We start from the raw sequence: 23,125 nt of genomic DNA on the forward strand, positions 1-23,125 counted from the left end.
CAAGACGCATAAAGTACCCGTTGTGGTAAAAGCGCAGCATGATACATGCTGCATGGCGAAGCATCACGGAGTGTCTGCCTGTACGTAGGGTAATGAAGTTTCGAAATTTTCCGAAAAAGCGATTGCATCGATTGTAGCCACCAGAGGGCCACACTGTGGGAATGACGCGACGTATTCGAAGAGGCTAAACCGGCGGAAGCTATGCGGCAACCGCACTCTAGCAGTTGGCGGCTGCTTGGTGCAGCTCCCGTCTGGTTAGCGTTTCCGTGTTATATGAAATCCGCGCTGGCTTTTGCTGCCGGGTGCATGGCAAGGTCGTCTCAGCGCGTACATCATTATCATAGGGGAAAACGATGAAGCAAACGTACGTCACTAGTGCATACAGTCTGCGCAGTTTATGGGTACTGGGATTCCACCGTTAATCACGCGATCTGTTGGAGAAAATAGTAAGTAAGATCTGGCTAAGGTCTTTCCATTTACCTCTTGTTTTTTGAGCCATGAATAAAAGAAAATGATTTCAGGACTACAGGGACTACAGTTTTAGCTCTGTTCTTGTCTGTATTAAATAGCGCGACGAGCCCGCCGCGGTGGTTCAGTGGTTATGGTGCTCGGCTGCTGACCCGAAAGACGCGGGTTCGATCCCTGCCGCGGAGGTTGAATTTCTTTGGAGGAGAAATTCTAGAGGCCCGTGTACTGTGCGATGTCAGTGCACGTTAAAGAACCCCAGGTGGTCGAAATTTCCGGAGCCCTCCACTACGGCGTCTCTCATAGCCTTAGTCGCTTTGGGACGTTAAACACCATAAACCAAATCAAGCCAAATAGCGCGACGAAATGAGAAAGTGCTATTTATCACGCAAGAGGACCGATTTAGATTTTTTAATGCGGTGTATGCGTAACCGTTAAAAATGACAACTCTGCTATGGCGGCCGTGGTCTCCTGGTTTTTAAGCAGCCGTAATTTTTGCTTAGCCGTGAACGCCCGCAGCCGCATGATAGAGCTCTCGCTCTACGGCCATGGCACTAACGTTAAAAGGTATATGCCGTTTACTCACCTGATACAAAGCCTCGGAAGACAATTTTCGTTTCGGTCGTTGATAACTCCGCGAAATATTTTTTGAAAAGTATTTCAAACACTATTACCAAGAGAGATCAACTAGCGCACCATTTCCGCTACAAAATTCATATTCAAATTTTGTCGCTGAATATTTGGGATTGTCAATCACATACTGAGCAGTTTTTCCAACTTAGTAGTGAAGCTCTAAGATGTAACATCGGCGTATAATAACAGCGCGAATGATACGACACATTTAGAGCAGAACCGCAAGACAAGCGTTGAACACCTGAAACGTGAACGTATCAACACAAAAATATAACCTGATGGCGAGGAAATGCTGCCGGGCTTAATGAAAGCTTCCAAAGAGCGACCTTCGCATTTTCGAAATTAAAATCGGCTGCGCTTGTATTAAGTCACTCTTAAGACCTCGCTTCCCATTTCGCAGTTGTCTTGTTAGCGTTTTATTTCATGCTTGTAGTACCTCTAAATAAAAATGGTAGTACCGGTGGCAAACTCCTTCAAGGCAAGATGTAAATGCAACAAGTAAGCTTCCTCGGAATCACAGATATCGTTTTATTGCTTCCAACGGCGACGTAAAGCGAAGCGGCGCCTTTTTGAGACTAAGTGCGTCGTGGTTCCGTTCGTTTTTTTCAAAGGCACAAATTCTGCTACAATCCTTCGCTTTTCCCCGCGTAGCGCTTAATTCCTAAATTGTGAAAACTGGCTTGTTCATGTTCACTAGATGTGCTCTTGATGCTGCACAGCGTCGTCCTATAACGAAGAAAGAAATGATTCTTTGTCATGGCAATGCTCGGCTTGCTCACAAAACCGGAAGCCTGCGCAGGTCCTCTGGCTTCGAAACTGAGACCGTTTCATAACAGACATCCATGATTTCAGCGACCTCCTTTGTTCACAGCGTCATGGCGACGACGGGAATACGCCCGACGTACGCTCCGTGTTGCTTTCGATGGAACCCTAAAGCAACGAGTATTATGCTCGTCCATCCTGCATTGCTAAAACATGAGTAGACCATTTAACCCTCTGACTGGCGCTCTTTGGCCTTAGTTGTTCTCGCGCCACAAAAGATCGAACATAATCATCTCCACTCGTCAGCGTGTAAAATTAAAACTCGCACAAGCCGGACTAAGAATAAAAGTTGGCGTTCTTGGCGTATTGTTTCTTTGGGTCAGCCTGGTCCTCTTCTCTGGCAAAAGTACAAGGTTGCAGCCGAGATTCTTCTCAAATGCGGCGGTGCCTTGAGCTTCCGGCGCATATTCAATCTGTAATGCGCTGCTTCCAGGACCGGGGCGTGCTTCAATCATTCCGCGTTCCTCCAATCTTCCAGAAAAGACGGCGCTGTTCAGTAGTACAACCTCTGCTGAGCCTTTACAATTTGGCAGCACCGCCCAAAGAGCGAGCCGTGTCCGCTCTCTTCAGCGATCTCGAGACCGGCGCCGGATCGGGAGTGGTGACGTAGCGGGTTTATTTACAGGGGGCGCCCCTGGTGGAGAGGCGGTCAGACGAGCCTCGGCTGGATCCAGTCGAGGTACTTGGCGACCCGCGTGTAGACCCCAGGGTATCCGGGCTCCGCGCAGCGCCGCCCGAAAGACGTGATGCCGATGATGGTGAACCGTTGTTGGTCGTCCAGCAGCATGAGCGGTCCGCCCGAGTCACCCTGCGCAGAGAGAGAGCAAATGCTAAGCTTAGGAGTGCGTGTTTGAGTAACGTACAGGGTCGCTCATTGTGAAAGGGAACACGCGAGCGCGTGGCCGTCGCGCTTCGTGAGGCGCTGCTGCCAAAAGCCGGTGAGAATTAAAGCCCCTCAATAAACTAAAAGTAGCGACATCTCCTCCGTCCTCCTCCTATGCCGGCGCTCCTTCTCTCGGCTTCTCCCGGGCGCCGACGGTGGTGGCACCTAGGCCGGGAGGAGCTAGCAGACGCTCCCAACCGTCGCCTTTTGGCGCCCGGCAGACCACGCGCCCAAATGAACTTTGTGTTGCGTTTTGCGACTTGGCTTCGGTCAAAATGGCATCATGAAATTAGAGATTGAAAAATCAGTTACTGTAATAACTGTCCAGACCAGCGTTGGATTGCTTTATAGAAACTTCTTGTTCTTCGATCGCTTTGACTGCGGAGCACACGTTGGAAGTGGCGCGCGCGAGCGAGTTCGCGGCACTAGAGTGACTAACATCGCTCGACGAGTGGCTTTCTCGTCGCTCGCCGCACCGGACCGCGCGCCCGCGTGATTTTTGTTGCATTTTCTGCCTCCGATTCGGCCGCATTGAGATTGTGGCGTGGGAGATACAAGGCACGAAAAAAAATATAGAGCGTGACCTTTCATAACTGAAAAAAGAATACACAAGTGTTAACACGTCACCACTCCGCATTAAAAGCCATGAGGAGCTTTTCCAATGTCGAACTTTGGAAATGGTCTGGATCATTGCGCGCCCCTGCGTTACTGATTCATATGACACCACCTATCCATGTTACATAGCTCCACGCAGCGTGATTTTCGCAGGAATTCGCGGCAGCGACGACGGCCTCAACCCAAAATGTCTGAAACTATGTTTTACAGAGGTCCTTGCTTACATTCTCAAGTGTTATCCACGCAGATATCGAGTATTCCAAAGACAGGTGCGTTATGTGCCTAGCCACAGTAACGCCCGATTTCGGTTTCGAACCCTGCTTGAAAAATACGTTCAGCAATGCGCGCAACATGAAAGCTAGACCTTAATCGCAAGCAGCATGAGCAGCAGGAGCTTCAACAGCAAGTACCACACCTTTGGTGTTCGTGAGCGAAGGAGTGCAACTGTAACAAAACAAATACGTCTAGCGATGCGTTCAACCTGAAAGCTAGACCTGCACCGCGAGCAGCATGAGCAACGTAGGCTCAAACAGCGAGTATCACCCCTTTAATATCGAGTTCATGAGCCCAGGAGTCCAGCTGCAGCAACACAAATACGGCAAGCAATGCGCGCAACATCAAGCCTGGACCTGCATAGCGAGCAACGTAAACGGCGGGGCTCAAACAACATATGCGAGCGAGCCCGACTGAAACCAAGCCGACACGCCGCGCAATGCGAGCAACATTAAACCTGCACTTCAGCACGGCTTTCGTACCCGCTAGCGAACGAGTCTATTTAAAATCATGCCAAACGGCATTTAGTGCGAAGAAAGACTGCAGCCGCTGGCGCTTCACACCAAATCATCCGAAAAAACACGACTGACAACTGAGAAACGACCACCTATCTCACAAAGACGCGGATCCACATCATTATCGAAGTTTGCCCGGCCGATCCTGTGCTGCCAAACCTTTCGGCGAGCCGCGTTGCTTTTTCTGGAAGGAATTACAAAAAAACCTTTTGCCACTGCCACCTCTGTTGTTGCGTCCATACGCGCAACAGAAGCTCGGCATCGCCGCAACACGTAGACGCCGTCAAAGATGAAAAAAAAAAAAAACGCTTCCCGCCAAAACTTGCACAGAAAGAAAATGAAGCGCGACTCCCAGCCCCGGCAATGGCGCCGGCGTCTGCTGCTGAACCAAAAAGCGCGCGCTAACACATGACTACGGCGCCTCGGCCAATGGGAGGCTCGATTCTCCGGCGGCGCGCCAGGAGAGGAGGAGTGTCGGAAAGTTCAAAGCTTTTCGCTACTTTTGTTTCATTGAGGGGCTTTAGTGAGAATAGGTGGCAAACGCGCATGCGCAGTAAACTTGGCCGGCTGCTCTTTCCGCGCATGCGCCTGGCGCCGCCTATTCCCTCCGGCTGTCGGTAGCGGCGCGTAGCGAAGTGCGGCGGCCACGCACTCGCGTGTTCTCTTTCACAATGAGCGACCCTGCACAAGTAGCTCCAGTATGAAAGGGTGCAGTATACGAACATTTGAGCAGTCATTACACCATAACTATGAGCAACAGGCATAATTTTTTGTTTTCGAAGATGCTTTCCTCTGGACATAGCCACAACCTCGAGGCTTAAAGTATTTTCAACTTCATTGCAGAAGCGACAATAGCATTCGTTGTTGTGTGCAAAATGACTGTTGCCATTCATATTGCATCTACATGTACAAGTGGCATGGCCCTATCAGGCAGGTATGATTTTAAATTTTCCCTGCCATCCAGACCTCACTTGTCTAACAAAGATACCAAACAAGCATGGTCCTTTACCCAAGACATCCTAGTGGGCACTGATGACGTTAGCAAATAGTGCCTCGGGAGAAAAAGGAGGTTATTGGAGCTTAGGGCTGCACACAAACGGAAGATTTTTGCTGAGGAGAGATTCTCTGCACGTATCTGACAGCGATGCTTTGTACGTTCTACCGTAAACACCAGTGGATGCAGCCAGTGAAAATCACGGAAGTCGACTTGAATAGATCTCTTACCCAGCGCCTGACTTTGTATCTTTAAAACATGGGTGCTACTGAACTCTCATGTGTTGTCTCGTACGTGCACAGTGGGTACCACCGGTTGTGACCTAATACATTTCTCTTTATTATGCGATACACTTTTGCTGTCATTTAGTAATAAGATTCCATCGGGCTTGATGTAATTTTACTGGTACAACGAGTCTGCATTCAAGCACAGATTTAGGCGGCTGTTATCTCGGGAATTTGCGCTCACGCCTGCTATCTGTAAGCCTCTGCTGAAAATTCCTCATATTACGGTGGGTGACGGTAATGCGGTGGTTACGGTGGTGTTGATGTGCACCTGCACGAACATCCCATAGCCCAGTCTTTCCCTCTCGTGTGAGCCGTGCTCTTTCGCAGAAAGAGCGTGGTTTAAACTCAAGCTGCGTAGGACTAATCAAGAAAATAGTTTATGGCAGTCACATTCCTAATTTTTTTTGTCGTCATTCTAATTATATTACTAAAACATAAAAACGCACTAAGACATGAATTACATGCCTACATCTGGATATGTATCTTCGCAACGTTGTTTGTTAGCCTCAGCTAATGTTCTTGCGAACTTGTTAGTGTGCTCTCGGTTAGCACAGCAAATCCTCCTAGAAGAAACTCCGACACCTGTGTGCACTTCTGCGTAGTTCTGAAACACGATAGCAGTGCAAGCTATAGTCTTTCCTTTTTCTTTCTTATGCAAAGACAGTTGAAATTTCAAGAGATATGTCGCCTGCTTGTAGAGCCATTGAAAAATCCTTACTATGCGGTTGTGCAGTTGATCCTTCTATCACCCCTTGCATTCCTATGCTCCGGAAAAATCAGGACGAGAGTTCTCACCGTGGAGAGATTTGGAACGCTGATGATATAAAGCGGGCAACACTGCACGTACTGTAAGCAAAATCCGGTGGGCCGTGTATTTCTGACAAAGGCTGTACACTGCCGAACCCACAACCCGAAAATGTCTAGTTGAGAACAGGCATGCTTCATGTAACTGGTGTCAGAATCATGGTCGAGGCGTAGGGCAGGAGGCTTCAGTGATCCTTCACTGCCCAGCCTCAGCTTCAGAAAGGCGGCCTGCTTTCTGCAAACCGTGCACACTGTGCCATCCGGTGGATTCACACTGCCACACAGCTTCTGCACTAAATAGCACACTGACCCTGCAGGCGTCCTTGTCGCCCTTGAGGCTCCCCGCGCAGAGGTAGTGGTCCGTGAAGGTGATGCTGGTGCGCTTGAAGGACTCCTTGCAGGTGTCCAGGCTCTGGATGGGGATGCGCGTGTCCTGCAGCGAGGCGCTCGACGGGCCTCCGTAGTACAGCTCTCCCCAGCCGGCGATGTTGGCCATGCGGCTCTGGTACTCGTCCGTTTGCAGAGTGCCGTAGGGTAGGCAGATGAGTGCGATGTCCTTGCTCAGCGGCACGGGCCGCCGCAGCTTGAGCACGGCCACGTCGTTGAGGTAGGTACGCGGGTTAAACTGGGCGTGCCGTTCGATGTGGACCACGGGCTCGTCCACGGGGTTGGCACCGTCGTCGGTGCTCAGGTAGTCGTGTTCACCCAGGCGCGCCACGAACGCCTCGGGCGTCAGCGACCGGTTGCCGCTGAAGGTGCAGTGGGCCGCCGTGAGCACGTGCCGTGGGGTGACAAGCGCGCCGCCGCACAGCGGGGACCGAACGCCGTTGCCGTGCACGTCGATGAACAGCAGAGCCTGCACACACGAGCGCCGCGAGCATGTTTCAGGATGTCCACGGAGATGGGACATCCATGAAGTGTAACCAAGCAGCGAGAAATACGTTGGCACACCGTAGCGGCACAAGATAAGATTCTCCCAATGTCATCCAACAGCGCAAGAAACTTAAACGGACACAATGCAAGTGCTCAAGGTACTGTAATAGATCGTCAACTTACCGTCTTGCTTTCGTTTTAGACTATTAAAGCGTCGCTCGGCATTATCACTGTACTTCAAGTTAGTGCACTGCATTGGAGAAACCAATCTCGGGCAACAAACTTAGATAAAAAAAGAAACAGCACAAATTCTTTGCGGCGCGTTATTAAAACTGTGCGTCTTAGAATACTAAACAAGGTTTGAGGGCGGCGCGCTCGAATGGTCAGCTAATACCTTCGTTGACGCAAGAGCGCTGGCAGTTGTGAAATTGGCAAAGGCTGACTAAAACAGAAAGAATGCAACAAGACCGCACGAATAGAACCAAAAAAGCTCTGTGGCCTCCGCTCCCTTTCGTTTTTGTTCAGCGCTCATCTGTTCTTTCTTCCACTTTCTACCGTCGTCACGGGCTGCTTCTGCCACATTTGAAAAACGCACCGGTCAGTCGCATGCACTTAACTTGCCCGCCTGCAATGGTGATGTCCTAGAGCGCGTCAGCGTCCGCTTTTCCGGCATAAAGCATATAAAATGGAATGCTCGCCGGAGTTCACGCAGGAGGTTAATGAAGACAATAGATAACCTGTACGTGTGCGGTGTCTGAAAGTCGGTACTTTTGTGCCGTTTACGGAGTCTGTTTGCGTGCCGATGCACCACTACTGCTGGAAATACCGGTCGCTGTAAGTACCGTTTATGAGGAAAATGCGGGATGCCGCTAATCACGCCGGCTACTTGGTATGCCATGTGCGACAGCTCTGCGTACAAAGCTCTTGGCGGCTGGGTAACGGCGGACTTCCGTGCGCAAAACTCTACCTCTTTCTTCCAGCAGGAAAAGTGGTGTTGGTACCTTAGCAAAGCCTGCTACCGGAACAAGTTACTTGAAATGCTGCTGTCTACTGGCAATTCAAACTTGCCGCCGTCGCTGCAGACATGCCTGCCTTCTCAACGCGTTCGAACAGTATGATTTCAGTTCTACATCTAGTCGTTGATTTGCCGGCGCTACTAAGGGTGCGACGAGCGATGAACTGCCAGTCGGCGTCGGTCGCGTAGAGAAGTGCGCGTTCGGTTGTGCTGTCGACCAGAGAGTACCTATACGCTCATTGCTGGACAATCGCCCATAATCACGCGGAACACACAGACCGCTGTAAGCCTCACATACTCGCTTATAAACGAGTCGGCGTTGCTGTAAATGAAGTTTGCAAAGGCTACTCACAATCCACGGCCACGCTCCCAGGTTTGATTCCCGGCCTCCCACGATGCGGACCAGGGCGCTGCTGGCCACGCCGCAGTCTGAAAGGGACAGGGCGTTGCATTAGGCGATAACCTCTTGAGATATAAGCATTTGTATACAATGTATGCGAAGCTTCGATAAGCCATCGATGTGGCTTGAACGACCTAGATCGCAATGTTAACGCACCCGCAAGTGGGCTTTCATGATGAACGCGAAGAACACAAGCCGAAGTGGCGGAATCAAGCTGGGGTTGTCGAACTATAAACGTTCGTGCGGTATCAAGGTCGTTTTATAATTAGTTTTAATTGGTTCACTACTAATTACAAGACACTCCTCCTGGTACTAAGTGACCTCGAATATTACCGGTGAAGTTTTGTTTTCGCTGCCCCAGTTTGTTTAAAACCTTTAGGTCGCGCATCAGAACCTTAAAGCTGTACAACCAGAGTGTTGTAGAACGCTGTGAAGATTACCTATTGTTTCTGTTTCTGCGCGCGACCATTTTTAAATTATCTAGCGGCCGAAAATTTCGTTAAAGAAAAGGACATACTAAGATTACCTTGAAGTAAAAAAAAAAACCACTCCTGCTTCCCTTAGGCGACCGCCAGCAATGTTTCTTCAATTTCACCGTTAGCTCGTTTTATACCCTCAGCTCACGATGCGTTCATATGCAAATGAAAACAGTGGGAAGGCCCCGAACAAATGCGGGACACATGCCAGAGAAGTGTCGTGATTGGCATCATGCACAAAAGAAAAAAGGTTCTTTCAAGAGTGGGGTTATTCTAACGTACTCAAGGTACTTGTTTTCTTGAATTACAACCAAGAGGTGCGAGGCACTAATCAGACGGCGACACTTGACACATCATTCCCATGCATAAGTTTATGCTCGAGGTGTGCATACTGCGTCAAAGTATTCCGTTAGGTATGGCTACTCAAGCTAAAGACATGTGTTTGAGTTTTTAAAAACTTCACAGGATTTGTAATGAAGAACTGCGTACTGAGAAATTACAAAATCTGAAAGACGAGTGATCAGAGGAAAAACTGGCAAAGACTAGGAGGAAATACAGAATAGTGCAAATAAGCATACAAAATTAATTCGTTACTTGCAGAAGCAGCATCGTCCAGGCAGCAACAGTTAATGGCGTCTCAAACCGTCAGAACTGGCGGTTCATACGAGTTTCGAGTGACTCCGCTTTGCATGCTCAAGGCAAAGTCAGAAGCAAAAGCAGTTGATATGCCATTTGGTGGGCAGAGAAAAGCACAGTGAGAGTGATGTGGGGTGAGCCGACAGGCGCAGAAAAAGCCTTAGGAAAATACTCATGGAAAGAACTCATTATACGAGCACTGTTGGAGCAAACGTGTCGAAAACTCAAGAGCATGTACTGACCGCCGGCGAATAACAGACGCAGCTCAAGAAATGAACCAAAAATCGATGCCCATAATGTCTACCCAGACGGCAGCCACACGACTGGGTGCGCTAAAGAGACATATGGCCCAGGGGTGTGCCACTCATTCCACAAATAACTTCGTTTCACGCCTGCCAGAACGTATCGAAAACGTCAATGCAGTGAAGAAAAAAAATGAGGCCGTTCTGATTAGCCTATAAGTCACAAATCTGCTCACACAGATGAAAGTGAGGCTGGCTCAGACTAAACTGCAAGTGTGAGGCCTGGAAAACAGTACTGAAAATGCTAATCGGTTAAGTTTGTCATACTGACTGGCAAGTCTCGCACCATGCTGGCGTTTATAAGTCAAGATGACTGTGTACACCACATTGCTGCATATAGATTATTTATTTAAAGTGCCACTCCCATGTACATGTAACTCCGGAAGAAATGATTTGTCGTTATTTCAATTTTTACTTACCAATGACATGAAAACGTTTTGCAAAGTACTCATCTGTAATGCGCGCTATCAACCCATGTAAGCGCGATTGTCACTGCTTGTGAGCTTTAGAGACACATACGTATGTGCGTTTGCGTGCATATATCATGCTATAACGAGAAAAACTGCTCATTTTGCATTAGTGGTTGCAATAAATGCGACGAAATACTTTCCGTTCAAGCTCAAGGAGCGTAAGGTTTTCGTAGCTCGCAAGGGCAAAAAGAGGCGGGGTCTGCAGCAGAAAATTCATGTCCCTCGACACAACTGCGGTGAAGCGATCACGCCCGTCTTCTTTCAACGCAGCTTCGTCAGCGTCGCTAATACATCCTTTACGCTGCGCTGGATCGTAATTAGTGTCTCCTGCGTACAGCTGCCTTGCGCAACTCCAGCAGCAGATCATCGGCGATCGTTGTACGCGTACACCAGCTCTCAGCTGCTCCGCAATTTAATAAACATTTGTGCCAGACCTCTGTTCCGACTGACTGGAGGGCCGCCACCTTACGACAAGGTTCGAAGTGAAACGCGCCCATCTCGCCAGGACTTACTCGCCGCTGTTTCTGCAATGAATCCAAGGTCGAGGACTGGCCGGCGCGGACCGAGCGAGAGTGAGAGGTAATCGCCAGCGTACGCGCATGTACTCGTCGCTGCTGCCCGCCTCGCGCAGCTTGTACGAGGAAGTCGCCGGCGCAGTATGTGAAAACAAAGACTGCCGTCCTCTTCAAGCGGAGACTTATCGTTTAAACGCGAGACTGGTAATTTGTACGGAAAAATACGGCGCCAATCTGACGCCGGCACGAAGGTGCGTGCCTGACAGTGCAGGCAGCGTGTGCGAAGCCTGCACACTTTGCCAAATGAAGCAACGCTTCGCTGCATATTCGCAGCGCTTGGCACGTGTCAGCTGAGCGCTCTGCGCTTAAGAGCACGTCTCGCAGTCGTGAATGGTGCGTGAGCATGAAGCACGAATACGGGAACTGCTGTCGTGGCTGGAACTCGTATACTCCAGTTGTCTGAATAAAACACTTACCGTAGTAATTGGGTAAGCTATACGCGGTTAATAAATAGCAGTGGTTGCGAGGACGGGCAATGTCCAGTAGATGTCTCACAGAGTGCACTCGAACTGTACAGTGAGGTAAGGTATCAAGCAGGGGCTGAAAGGAAGGAGAAAGCTAGCGCCGCCGCGGCCGAATTAGATAACACTAAGGGTGTCTCATTTATTATATTGTTTTAGGATATCAATAAACTAAACAAGCAATGTACAGGCGTAGGTTGTCACTAGCCAACCTGCGGTTCTGAGCTTAATTATATACGAGGGTCTTTTTATCATTATGGCAAAAATTTACGGATGCATTTGTGGCAATGAACTTATTTCTCAACAGTCACCATAGGGGGAGCACGTGTGACTCATAAGCTTTATTTTCGTTTTTAATTCCACCAAATAATGTATAGTAGTTTCCTCACTGACTTTGAACGTCCTCATCGGACGAGATATCTGGCCATCTCACCTGCTTTTCGAGCAAGTCTTAGAAGATATCACCTACATGAAGTCAACTCCATGGAATACGATGTGTACTGTATGTAGCACAGCCAACAAACTCGGTTGGATTTGAAGACGACGACCCCGAAGCGCGAGGCTCTCTTGCCGAAAGAAGTGACCAGTTGATGCTTCCCGATTTCTGAAATTATCCGGATTAAACTCCGCCCTACATGTGGTGTAACTTCTGGGTAATCAGCACCTTTATATCCTCAATGCGGCCGTTACTAAAGTCAACCAGCCTACGAAACTCCTTTGCCTTTTTCTATTTTTCGGCAACTGCTGAAACCTCATCATCAGCCTGACTACGCCTATTGCACGGCAAAGGCCTCTCCCATGTCTCTCCAATTAACCCTGTCCTTTGCCAGCTGCAGCCATCGTATCCCCGCAAACTTCTTAATCTGATCCGCCCACCTAACTTTCTGCCATCCCCGGCTACGCTTGCCTTCTCTTGGAATCTACTCCGTTACCTTTAAGGACCATCGGTTATCTTGCCTTCGCATTACATGCCCTGCGCAAGCCCATTTCTTCCTCTTTATTTCGATTACGATGTCATTAATCCGCGTTTGTTCCCTAACCCACTCTGCAGCTTACGCCATAAAAATCTGCAGCACTGAAACAGTTCGCCGCTTCCGGCTTGCACTGAACGGCTAGCTCAAGCAGCGGCACTAGTTTATGGTTTTGTCTTTCCATTGTGATAACGGGAGAAGCCAGAGCAGCAAACCAAAATCTCACATTGACGATACAGCCCAGTCTTCAAGTGAAATGAATGCGTGGGAACCAGTGAGCATGACAGTACCACTTCGCAGAAATATGTTCGGAGCTTTCGGCCCGCCGCGGTAGTCAAGTGGAACTGGCATTCAGCTGCGAAGCCCAAGGTCGCGGGATCGAATCTCGGCCACAGCGACCGCACTTTGATGAAGGTGGAAAGCAAAAACTCCAATGTGCTGATGCCAGCGCAGGTCAACGAACGCGGGGTGGTAAAGTCAGCCCGGAGCCCTTCACTGCGGCGTCCATGATAGCTCACGTGCAACTTCGGGACATTAAATCCCACGTACTATCAGAACATTGGAATGTATGACGTAGTGGAGTATGTAACACCGGAAATGCCAATACAGCTGTTGCCGTCAGTACGTGGGCTACTCCACCCGAGACGAAAGCAGTAACCGGCTATGCTGTGAGTTGTCAAGCATGACCCCGGCGCTACTAGGTTATAGAATGTGAAAAAAAAAAAATGCTTGGCGATTACATAACTGGCAGTGTGAAAAATTAGTGCCAGCTGACATGCGATAATGATTGCACACAGAAAGGTGTAGTTAGTGCAGTACGCCTGTGCGAGGTCTCTGCCGCCCAACTCCGCTAACCACCCCCTTCTCCCTGCCCCGTCACGCTGGTCGGCGTGAACGCAGATTAACTATATGAACACAAAGATGCGTTTCCCGGTAGCCTCCACGCTGTTGGTTTTGGGAAAGTTAGCGCGAGGCCCAGGGCACTGGCTGTGTGTACGGGTGGTCACGTGATCATGCCCGTTGGGGCAGCGCCTTGTGAGGGGTGCCCGTAGACGACGAAAGACACACTTTGTCCGGAGATCTTCGCATTAACAGCTAGCGCTGCGAAGGACACGTTTTCATAGATCCGTGAATTCCCAAAGCGGAAGCAGCGTCGGAGCAGACTGGCGGTGTTTTTCTTTTTTTCACCATTCGCTAAGTGGCCTTGTCCCGATTGACAAAGGATGCGTGGTACAAAGTCAATGCCAGGAGCTGTGCGCTTACCTTCGGTGCCCCATATCTTCTGCTGCGGTCGTGGCCGCGGCTGTTGGACCGGAGGTTGCCGTGGCCCGCCGAATTGCGGGGGCCCTCGGGGCCGTCCCCCGCCCCCTCCTCCGCCAGGGAAGAAGGGCGGCCGGCTCGGCTGTAATGGCCGGACCAGACCCGGGAAAGGCTGATGTGGAATCTGTGCCGGCCCGCAGTAGCAGTCAGCCTCACGAGTCTGAACACGCTGAGCTTTAACACACTTTATCTACATAGCTACTTACATAGCTGTATAGTTACTTTAGCTTTAGCTATTTATCTAAACCTGACTGGCGGGGTCTTGTTGAGGGTGTAAAAGCACCATTTCCTAGAAAATATATGCGACTTTGGCAGCGCCGGCTAAGCGTAGCTATTGATCTGTATCTGGCATGCGCTAGACTTGAATTGCGAATCAGATGCCTGTGTATTTGATTCGTCCGTCCTAAAGTTACCGCTTCGCGAATTTAACTTCCCTCAAATGGTTCTCCCGACTTTATTCGTGGTTTATTCCCTTTGCCTTCCAGAAGCCCGTAGCGCGCATTGCAAGCCTTCTCTGTCTGTTATGCACTGCGCGGCATCAGTGGTCTCCAGGTATATAAGCCTACAGTTAATGTTGAAGTGGTGGGTATAGTCTTAAATTGTGATTAATAACTTGAATCATAATCCCAATGCGGAGTGGGAATGCGAATTTCGTTTTGTTTTCCAATCGTGCTTAAAGAGGCAGCGAGTCGCGCGTTGACACCCTCTACGTGAGCCTCGTCCCCGCGCTTCGCGTGGCGCTAACCACGACGAATCGTGTGAATGAACCGCCGAGCACGTGGCGGCCACCGGGGTTCGTCACTTTGCAGTGCGCGTACCTGCTGCGGGAAGAAGTTGCCGAAGCCGTTTCCGAATCCGTTTCCGCCGAAGCCGCCCCCGAATCCACCTCCGCCGCCGCCGAATCCACCTCCGCCGCCGCCGAAGCCCCCGCCTCCGCCGCCGCCGCCGCCGCCCTGCGGACAGCACACGAGCGACTGGCGCCGGACGAAGCCGCACAGCGATCGGCGCGCCAGGAACTCGTCGTCGAACAGGAAGCGGCACTCCTGGTACGGCACGCAGCGGCCGGCCACTCCCAGCGGGGACTGGCAGTAGCCGCCGGGAGACGGCAGCTCGTTCGGCGGGAACACCACTGCGCAGGGCGAGATAGGGCCTTCAGCACACGCATCCCTAGTGTTTAAAACACTGCTCACCGGCTCACTAAACGCTAGGTTTATTGATGGCTAGCTCCACAAAACTTCTCTCAAGTTCCAAGATCGGCCACTATATGAGGGACACCGGCGTCAATAGGAGAGTAACGAATTGCCGTTTTGCCTGCTACCCCCATGACAATACGTTCCCTTACACATGGATAATTTTGATCACTCCTCAAACCAAACAAAAATAAGCGTAAAACAATTACACAAAACGTATACACTCAGCGTGGTGTTATATGTATGGAGTCGCCGCATGCTTGCCGTGTGGCGCGCTCTAAACAGCGTGCACAGCAAGCCAAGTCAACGCACTGATGCCTGCAGATCAGTGAGTTACATCCAAACTCGCTTCAGGTTCCTTCCAATGATGGTAGCTAAAGGACTCTTGATAAAAGAAGCATATCCATAAGACGGATCGGCAACCTTGAAAAAAAATAACGCTCTGCACACTAGCTGGGACACTAGGTAAATATACAGAGGGTGAACAGTTATTTATTCAATGTCATTAGGATCCACTGACTGCTTACTGCCGTCTTCGCCGTCCATCTGAGGATGAAATCCGAGCGTCTCTTCCTGCGTGCAATGTGCGCTCCGAGAGTATCATGGCGCTCTCAGGTTCGTGGATAGGTCGATATCGCTTGGGTCATGAAACATATAGGTTGAAGGATGAATTCTCGGCTCGATCAATGGTGCACGAGATTACAGCTTAACCTCGTCATAACGAAGTTGAAGGGACCCTGCGATTACCTCGTTATAGCCGTAGCTTCGTTATAGCCCGTGTTGACCGAGCTTCAAAGGGGCATCGTCATTCCTTCGTTATATCCGTTATTTCGTTATAAGCCGTTTCTTTATAACGAGGTTTAGCTGTATTTACTTTATGGGCTAATGACCGGTGAAAGTGCATTTCTGGACGAGACTCCGCAACGACTCAGCTGAAACCTAGCCGTCGATATTCATTTGGCGCGTTATTATCGCGTCCGGTGGGGCCCATTAACAGCCCTTATTTGAGGACGCGTCGAGTTCTAGGTAGAGCTTTTTGGTAAGGGTTGTAATACGTACGTAGCCTCTTCTCAGGCGTCTCTGTCTCCTCCTCCTCGTCCTTGGTGGCGGCCAGCGCAGGGGCTAGCAGGCATAGCGCCAGGAGCACTCTGAGCCGCATGATTCCGCCGCTGCTGCACGACCAGGCAAGAAGAGAGCGCGCCGTGTTATTTCAGCCGCCGACGGACGCACGTGTGACGACGCTCCTTCCGAGTGAACTACGCGCGTAGGCAGAGCGACAATGGCACTGAACGTGGCGGGAAGGGAAAGGAAATGAGCCACGCCTGGGTTTCTTCCAAGGGAAACTGTTCCCGTGAGTAGGAAGCCCACGTAGCTAACGGCGGCGCCAGTTATGAGGGAAAGCGATGCGTCTGTTTTTTGCCGTTCGTTCCAAGTGGTTTTTAGAGGAACGCTACAAATGAGTACGCTCGATCGACGCTACATCGGGAGATAAAGCGATACAAAGAGCGTCTCATTATGCAAAATCACCACGGTTAACAATCCACTGGCTTGCGCGGACAACACAAACAAACAAACAAACAAACAAACAAACAAACAAACAAACAAACAAACAAACAAACAAACGAACGAACGAACGAACGAACGAACGAACAAGCAAACAAACAGTCAAGCAAACAGTCAAATCACCCAACTGTCAAAGAAACAAACACTGAACAAACACGATTAATTTCGTTATTTCTTCTGTTTGTCCTACCGTACTAAAAATGCATACATGTTGGATCAGACAGAGTTTACCTGATATAGAGATGGAACATCACCAATGTGTTAGAAATGCCCGAGCATCTCAGAAACTTCGGCTGCTCTTTGTGTCTTCTTTGCTTCATAGCTTCTTTTAGGCAACGTTTTACGTTTTTTCTTTCATTTTTGCGCACTTGGAAATGAACAACACTCCGTGGACGCGTCAAGCATGACGCTCGCTTGCTATCGCCAACTTCACCGCTTCCTCCGGTTCTCTCGGAAGTGTGCGAGCAGAACATGTGTAAGAGGTATTTACTAGAGAAGTCTAGCTCTCAGTGATAAAGTCAGCGATCATTACCACTGCGAGCGTGTAGATAAAAGTCGGCCTGTGAAACTGTGCAGAACTGACCAATGCTGAGTGCAAAATGTAGCTTTGGAATAGGGAATTCATGCAGTTTTTGTACCGGATGATACTGGCTTTTCTTTTAACGCTCTCACAAAGAAAAATGTAGCAATAACCTACTGTTATATACTGTGTATTGCGGCCAATTAAACATGAGAAACATTCTGCGTCTACTCACGTAGTTCCCTGACAAGCATGGGTGATTATTTCTGTTGTGAAGCTATGCTCTGCTACGATACATTTTTCTTTAGATATTGAGGAACTCTGCTTAAGAACACTGTGGAAGGAATGAGCATGTAGTCTTCAATCTAAGAACTATCGAATTCTAGTTCCATCCTAGCATTTGCAGCTCATTTCTAGAGTTATTTTTTTATTATCGTGAAATGCGAACTCGAAGCTCGCCTATAGGTCAAAAACTCCCCGGGCCACGGTGTTTTCCATTGAACCGAGCAATCGGGCATTAAAGGTAACCTTCAAGTTAGAAGTTCAGAGGGGGAGTGCGAACGTTGTCCTCAGAATGTAGAAATTAGCAGCATTAAAATGCATGAAAAAACAAGTCGACAAAAAATCCCATTTCGAGTGAATTCTTCACCTAGGATGTACATGTCACATTGCTTTAAGGAGCAAGGGGGGATATAGCGTTCACATCACAGCTCGTGACCACGAAATAACGGAATAGTGACGTCACCGGAAGCACTGATATTCACGAGAAACACGTCGTGCTTGCAACAGTGCACCTGGCGTGGACAAAGGGCGCCTATAAAGTCGGCAGGTGTATACAGCGATGTTAGTGTCCATATCGCAGGGTAATTAACTGTTTAACTTAACGGCGACAGCATTGCGAGGAATCCATTCAGATATCCTTTCTATTTTTTTGCCATTACATTGGTGCTTTTAGACATAAATGAAATCTCAATCTAAACAAACCGTGACTAAATGATGTACGAATAAAGGAAACGACAAAGGACTTACAACTGGCTCCGCGCGCAGCCTTCAACGCTTCCCAGGAGCCGGTACCGAGAACTCGAAATCGCTAGACACCACCTGAATATAGCTGCTAGGCGATAAAGCTTAGACTCTGGTTGTACCCGAGGTCGCAACAGCAAAGCATTTCGGGCTAGACACGACCGACGTTAACAACGCCTTTTACCCGCTGCCCTCGTTTCATCGAAGCATTCAGGGCGGGCCGCGTCCTACTGGGACAGCCCCCAAGAACGCAGGGGCCGAGTCCTGTGACGCTCATGGCTCGAGCCTACACCTCACTGCGGCATCACGGACTTCACTTTTCAAGGTACATGTCGCGGTGGTGTGAAAATATTAGCACGTTTGCAATATCGAGCCGAACAACAACCTGATTCGATCTGGCTTTGGAGGAGCCAACAGCACTATTTGCGGTCTTGAGTCTTTTTCGAGTTATATCGAGGTTCGGAAGAGGTCGAAAAAATGCGCAGACCTTGGTGCCTATCTAATCGAAGCAGACTTCCGCTCAGCGGTTGATCTGCATGTAAAAAGTGCGTGTGTGAGAGAGAAAAAAATTTTAAAGGATAAGCAGATATATTAACCAGCGTGTAAATATCGCTGACTTGCTACCACGCGCGGGGAAGGAAATTGGGGAGTGCAAGACGGAAGGAGAGGGACGCAGAGAGTGAGAAACGAAAAGAAGCAAAAAAAAAGAAACAAAAAGAAGGGAATTGAATTTGGGCTGCATAATTTTATGCTGATTATTTCCAAAGTACGTTGATCGGTTGAAGAAGCTGTTATCAGGTCACTTTGAGGCTAAATCTGTTATGCGCAGCTCTCGGCGCCGAATGTTGACGGTCGACATCCAGTCACGTGACCATGCACTCGTTGCAATTGTTTGGGAATGTTAGGTTGCCACAAAATCTGTACGGCATAGACTTTATTGTTGGTGCTAGCCATCAGCAAAGAACAGGCAACAGTATGGCTACAGCTTTCGCCGAGTTTAGCGCGTCAGCTGGCAGAGCGTAAACACTTTCCAACTTCTTTCATTACAGTGAGTAGTCCGAGTGCTTGCCTCCTACAGGAAGTGCGAATGCAGTAATACAGAAGCCGCTAAAGGCGATTTCAGTATTCTCTCGGGAGGGGCTAAAAGGGTCTAATCACAGGCTGTATTTACACTAGTATAGTGTTTATATCATTCTAGCGAGTATCGGATTTCTACGAGACAACACGCCTGTAGTGACTGATGGCGGTTTCATATCCTATATATCTCACGCTAACTCGCACGTTAATAGGTTGCTGCTTTACGTATATCGCCAACCAAGATCGCTTTCTGCACATTTTCAATTTCCATCCGTTCGTTTCACGGTCGCAAAATGTTCGCTTTGAATCCGAGAATGTTCGCACATTGCAATTTGAAATAAAACAACGAACATCCGTACGGTCTTGGCGGCCGAGAAAACTACATTAACAGAACAAAAAATCAAAAACCTGCGGCTGCTTTCAGGGCTTGGAATTTTCTCGTCGCCTTTGAAAACTAAGCATGCTTTTCACTGTTCATTGATCTTTCGTATTGCAGACACAGAGGTGCATAGAGACTAGAAGGAAGCGGCATACCTGCAGCTGAAATGTTTACTCCATTGCTTATTTATTCAATGCATTTGCTGGACGGAAATCGCTTCGAACGCTCGGAAGAAAAATGTTACAAAAATTTCCGTCGAGCAGAACGCGCTGATCAGTTTTCTGAATGCATCTAATCACTCTAACAGGCTACAATCCTCGAGATATTCATTATCAAATTTTATCACCTAGATAAAAACATTGTTTTATTTTCCAGTTTGTACACTGATGACTGAGCAATTCTTGTCGGCATCTGGGTGTGTTTGATAAGACAACCGAAGTCAACTCTTTTTTTTTAAATAAAAATAAATTAAAGGGTTATCAGGCCCACTGTAAGCACAGTGAGTGAAATGCCAACGCATAAGAACCTATGTGCCTTCAAGTGCAAATAACAAAAAATATGTACTCAGTTCACTATTACTAATTCAAATTTTTGCGTTCTGCCACGATGTTTTTTCGGCGTTGTTCTTAAATCTTTTTCTTCGTCTTTTTTTTTGCGCCGGCGCAGGGTGTCCTCTTTACTCTTTGGACTCGCAGAGGGTGTCAAGCGACGTGACTACTGTGCTTGGGAATGATACCACGGGCGCGTCATTCTAGACGCTGATGAATGTCCGGTGATGCACGATGCTTATCTAGAACCTCTTGTGCAGTGATACCGACAACTCCAGTGGTCATTCCGATACAGACGGCTGCCATTTCTGCGAGCCGTTATCGGTACCACTGAACTAGTTTCACTCTCTCTGGGGTGCGAGCTCGCCAGACAAGTAGCTAGCTGCCTTCCGGATCCTATGTCAGCTTGCTTGCTTGCCTGCCGTCACGTGACGGCATTCAAACAAAGTTCGCGCTCTTCAAATTAAATGCGCTTTTGCTCTCTAGAAACAAAATCCAAAGTAGCACAACGGCCGTCTGAAGTGCTTTCGCTGTTGGTTGGTTGGTTGCGACTGAGAGAAGGATGAAAAGAAAAGTGCACGTGCCTGCTACGGGTAAGTTATTAAATTCATTTCTAAGGTGCAGTTATTTAGCGCAAAATTCATTAAGAGAGAGCTATTTCTGAAAAAAAAACCAGGCTGAGTTTTCAGTTCGTGCATCCTCGACAGCTCTCTCTCTCTCACACGCGCGCGCACACACACGCACACGCAAACCCAGCTGTAATAAGCGTCCTCTAACTTGAATCCAAACACAGATAAAATATACTATCTGGTTTTAATCATCGACCAAGCTGGCCGGCAATCACAAAGCCGCTGTTTCGAGAGTAAAAATGACAGAAGATAATAACTAAGCGAAATCACATAAATCTTATAAGAATTTTCGATGCAGTCAATAAATAAGACCGAATACAAGCGGGCATACTCTGTCGTGATAATGAAACAGCAATCTTAACATGTAAACCGTGCGTGACTGATGCGCTTGACGTGGCGTGCGCTCTGTCAAGTCGCAACGAGATGTACGTCACTCTGAAACCTCGGTACAGTCTTCGTAGCGATTGCAACGCGCATGACGACATCGCTATTCTCACCCTGTCATCCTTCATTCGGCACACATTGTTTGTTCCCGGCAAGCACATAGCCGCCAGTCTGTGAATCACCATCTCTGTCCCGCCTATTATCGTCTCTGTCTCATTTGTGCCTCACTCAACGAGTCTCCGAAGAACAATGGCAAACACCACATCCCCTTAGCGCCTGTGCATCCTTCTCTCTTATTTGTTGCTTTAATGTTCCGGGAAACTCCATGGGCGCCCTCTAGCTGCGCCCAGTACGGCTTCCGCACAGCGATATGTCGTCCTTGACTCGAGGCAACCCCGGAGGTCAAGTCGTCAACATTTCGCAACAGCTTACGCGACTCGTCTGCTGGCGCGTTACGGCTTTCGCCAACAAGCGCAAGGTGGTGCTGGGAAGCTACCAGCGTATACTTTTGTGGCTGCTACCAGGAAGCATCGCAGTCGCTTGCATTCGCCAAGCAGCGCAGAACCGAGACCTGCGTTATTACTTAACCGAGCGACAGATCGCACTTGTGTAACAGGCGAGAGTGATTCTTTTCTCTGTTTCATCGATGAGCGGTTCGGAGACCATCAATCAAAGAGCGAAGTGAGCGCGAAAGGAAACGTGACGCGACCGGGACCGCGACGGTGCGGAGAGGAAGAAAATGAGCTGGGACGTCGTTAAATGACGCAAACGAGGTTCACCGCTTATTATTTCCAGATTTTGGTGCAAGCGGCTACTTAGAAGAGTGAGCGAAGAACAGATGACGAAGAGGACGGAGCGGAAACAGTGGGTATGTGCCTTGTTACAGAGGCGGCTACGGCAACAACAAACATTAGCTTAGCGTAATATTTGAAGCGTGTTCATAATAGTCTCCAATAGGCATCATCACGCAAGGAACAGGCGACACGAGCGGAGGAAGTCTACAGAGGCTGAAGGCTTCTACCCACGGCAGACTCGGTAGCCGAGGCATAATCGGAGCTTGCAGCCACACTCCCTGCAAGCTACCGCAAATAAACATGTTGAAGACCACGGCTCTCCACAGTGCGTTGTGTGCACATCGAGTCATGAACCTGTAGATAACCGTGACTAGCCTGTGACTGGCGAACACTCAGTGCTGAACATGCGTTCTCGGCAACGTTAAGGTTGCAGGCTGCACAATACTCTGCTGCGAAGTCTGCCGTGAACATAACTAAAGAAGGTGAAAGAACTCTGCTGGATGCCGGCATGCAAAAGTCTCTCCTTCGTATTGAACACATGAGCGTCAGAGGCCTACCCTGCGTGTACGGCGACGACGTCGACAGCGAGCGCGGATTTGAATTCCGCGCGCTCCGTATTCCAAATAATCCTTTACCTTTCGTAGGCGAAGACGGGTCAACCACCTTGGGGGTCTAGAAATTTCAACTGGACGCCCGCAACCGAACCGGCCGCCGGCGAGCACAGGACACGAACGAAACCAAACTCGTTTCGACCAGAACAAACTGCGCAGGTCTCGGGCACACACTCAAAGGGTCGCGCACTTCGGGGCAATATAACCACGTGAACCAGGCCGGAGAGGGCTTCCCTCGGGGCCACTCGCGACCAGGAGACTTTTCCACTGGCGAGAGAAGCCGCGGCGCAAGCGTCAGTTTGGTGGTGCGTGGGCATTTTGACCGCTGGCTGCGGGTGGTGGGGGTTCAACCAGGTGACCGCTGGCTGTGGGGAAGGGTGCCAAGGAGCGCGCAGAACACTAGAAGCAGCGGCAGGAGCAAGGAGGCGAGCGAGCCGGAGGCATCCGCCTGCGCTCGCAGTCCACTCACCCGGTGGGGGCTGGTTGCAGAATGGCGCCCCACCGGGGAAATCAGCCTCCGGCTGCGCTCTGCGAGCCGGCGGCGGCGGCGCTGCGCTCAAGGCCAACCACCGCCTCGCGGCCGCCGCTGCGCCAGCCAGCCAGCAGCGGCTGCACCA

The 23,125-nt window shown here is 49.5% G+C and overlaps 1 protein-coding gene across 5 annotated transcripts; it reads right to left on the minus strand.

The window, feature by feature from the left end:
- Positions 1-1,606: 1,606 nt before the first annotated feature.
- LOC149339793 (venom protease-like) lies at positions 1,607-23,097 on the minus strand. Of its 5 annotated transcripts, none has more exons than XM_089548457.1 (7): positions 22,978-23,097; positions 16,040-16,152; positions 14,609-14,919; positions 13,734-13,914; positions 8,532-8,608; positions 6,602-7,147; positions 1,607-2,728 (listed from the first exon to the last, which is right to left on the minus strand). In XM_089548457.1, exons 2-7 carry the CDS (start codon positions 16,137-16,139, stop codon positions 2,570-2,572), a joined length of 1,374 nt encoding a protein of 457 aa, XP_089404583.1. In that variant the 5' UTR covers positions 16,140-16,152; positions 22,978-23,097; the 3' UTR covers positions 1,607-2,569. The 5 variants fall into 5 exon arrangements, with proteins under 5 accessions (XP_089404583.1, XP_089404585.1, XP_089404584.1 ...); XM_089548459.1 differs by having other exon boundaries at positions 16,040-16,149; positions 22,978-23,011; XM_089548458.1 differs by lacking the exon at positions 22,978-23,097 and adding an exon at positions 22,533-22,971 and having other exon boundaries at positions 16,040-16,149.
- Between the last annotated feature and the right edge of the window lie 28 nt (positions 23,098-23,125).

Source organism: Amblyomma mixtum, chromosome 6 (assembly GCF_055824585.1).
Source record: "Amblyomma mixtum isolate Tamu chromosome 6, ASM5582458v1, whole genome shotgun sequence".
Lineage (NCBI taxonomy): Eukaryota > Metazoa > Arthropoda > Arachnida > Ixodida > Ixodidae > Amblyomma > Amblyomma mixtum.

Excerpts from the sequence above, each read along its gene's own strand:
- LOC149339793 (XM_089548457.1), bottom strand. The coding sequence starts at position 16,139 with ATGCGGCTCAGAGTGCTCCTGGCGCTATGCCTGCTAGCCCCTGCGCTG. Across the intron at positions 14,920-16,039 it reads GACGCCTGAGAAGAGGCTAC|TGGTGTTCCCGCCGAACGAG; the intron begins GTACGTATTACA and ends CGCCCTGCGCAG. Across the intron at positions 8,609-13,733 it reads GAAGATATGGGGCACCGAAG|ACTGCGGCGTGGCCAGCAGC; the intron begins GTAAGCGCACAG and ends TGTCCCTTTCAG.